Below are 1,879 nucleotides of genomic sequence, written 5' to 3'. Positions count from 1 at the left end.
TTCCCTACTGGGTTTCTGTATTAACTGTAAACACATAAAAATAAAATCATACTATAAGATTTATTTTGGAATTTACTAATCTCCTTGTACATCCAGATTAAACAGTAATTTTATTTAACAATTTAAAAGTAATATAATTTAATACGTTTGCTATTATGCGTGACACATTTCTTGAGAAACTGCTGTTACATATATGGGGCATTCCATGCAAAGTGATCCACCGCAAAAAAAATGTTTTTTTTTATTGTGCTGAAATTTGCACAATCTATTGCCCTATTGACCGTAATTATCCACACCAATTTTTTAGACATTTGTCCAACGCGTTGTCTACTTACAGGGGTTTAAAGTTTCGGCGTTGAGGCCGTCATGTTACACTTCACACATCGATAATTTGTCGTAAACATTACCGATTTTAAATAATGACCAGTGATTTTTTAAGTATTTTTTACATACTTTCGAGATATATTATGCATTATTAATAAAAAAGGTTAATTAATTGATATTTTTTAACATTAATAATAAATTCAAATTTTTCTTTAAGATCGGCATCTTCAATTTCAATAAAAAAAAAAATGCCAAAAAAAAAAGAAAATGTTGTCAACAATAGGAAGTCCAAGATGGAGAAATCACTCCTTAGTAAGTTACAATTCATTCTGTGTGCGAACTCATGATCCGTGCCGCCCGCGCCGCCGCGGCGGGCCCCGCATATTGAACTAAACATAAAGAAATAGACATAAAAACTGAATTAAAGATTTGATCATAGTTACACTGACATTGATAGATTGATATATACAAGGTAAGGCAAAACAGTCGAAAATTATATATTTTAATAATAAAAAATAGTTTACAAAATATTTTGACACTTTTTTAAATAAAATACTAAATTTCGTTAAACTTCACTTTTTCAAAGAAAAATCATTGCACAGCATAGCATATCTTCTTAATGTCGTATAACTTTTGTAAGAATATTTTTTTCGTATCACTAAAAATAGCGAAGATATTTAAGGTAGTAATTTTAAGTGCTTTACCCTGCATATATATATGTAAAGAAAATTCTGTATACAGCACAATAATAAAAGTAACAGTTTATATTTTTATTATCAAACACACAGATGTCAATAACAACCGGACATTACAAAAAATTATAATAACTTACCGAAAGGAATCTGGGGTAGCCATCCTCCATAAGGCCAACAAGAATTGCGTTCGCGGAGAAATCATAGGGGTTCCATTTGTTATTCTGTGTAGTCTGTGCTCAATACGAGACAGAATGTAATTGCAAGTTTCAGGTAACATCCTAAATTATATACACATAACACACATATTATATAATATACATATTTTTTATTTATTTTTTTAGAAATTTTATATATTAGTAATTCATACCTGAAATGGGCTTTAAATTCTTTTTTTGTCAATTTTGGTATTAACTCTTCTACATAATTTTCTATTCTTGTTACAGTTCTTCTTGGGTTTCTTCCAATTAATTGTAATTCTTCATCATCGCTTTCAGACGATGAAAACTCTAATTCTTGCACTATAAGCGATACTGCTGTTACAACAATCTTTTTGCGATCTTGTTGCATTTTATTCTTTATAGACTTGAGACTGACAATGAGTATTACACACCGACAAGGAAACGACGCACAACCGAGAGGAGCTTTTTTCTCGTGCAGAAACTGTGTTGTATATGTCTACTTCGAATAACAGTACCTAAAAAAAATAAAACAAGAAAACACGAAAATATAATTTATTTTTCGTATACAAAGTATCTATTAGTACCATTCTTTGCCATTAACTGAAACTATATTATTATTATTTTTATAGTTATAAATGTAGTCAGCACATTTTATTTTTTATTTGTTACCGTTCTTTTATT

At 29.2% G+C, this 1,879-nt stretch overlaps 1 protein-coding gene across 1 annotated transcript; it reads right to left on the bottom strand.

The window, feature by feature from the left end:
* Positions 1–1,156: 1,156 nt before the first annotated feature.
* On the bottom strand, positions 1,157–1,644 carry LOC112455066 (the record flags this gene model as incomplete). The annotated part of the gene is made up of 2 exons (XM_025016767.1): positions 1,387–1,644; positions 1,157–1,297 (listed from the first exon to the last, which is right to left on the bottom strand). Coding segments are annotated over exons 1-2 (341 nt in total), but the record flags the coding sequence as incomplete, so codon positions are not given.
* Between the last annotated feature and the right edge of the window lie 235 nt (positions 1,645–1,879).

Source organism: Temnothorax curvispinosus, unplaced genomic scaffold (assembly GCF_003070985.1).
Source record: "Temnothorax curvispinosus isolate PA1 unplaced genomic scaffold, ASM307098v1 QBEX01005765.1, whole genome shotgun sequence".
Lineage (NCBI taxonomy): Eukaryota > Metazoa > Arthropoda > Insecta > Hymenoptera > Formicidae > Temnothorax > Temnothorax curvispinosus.
Note: the sequence above shows the minus strand (reverse complement) of the source record. Positions and strands in the feature narration are given on the sequence as shown.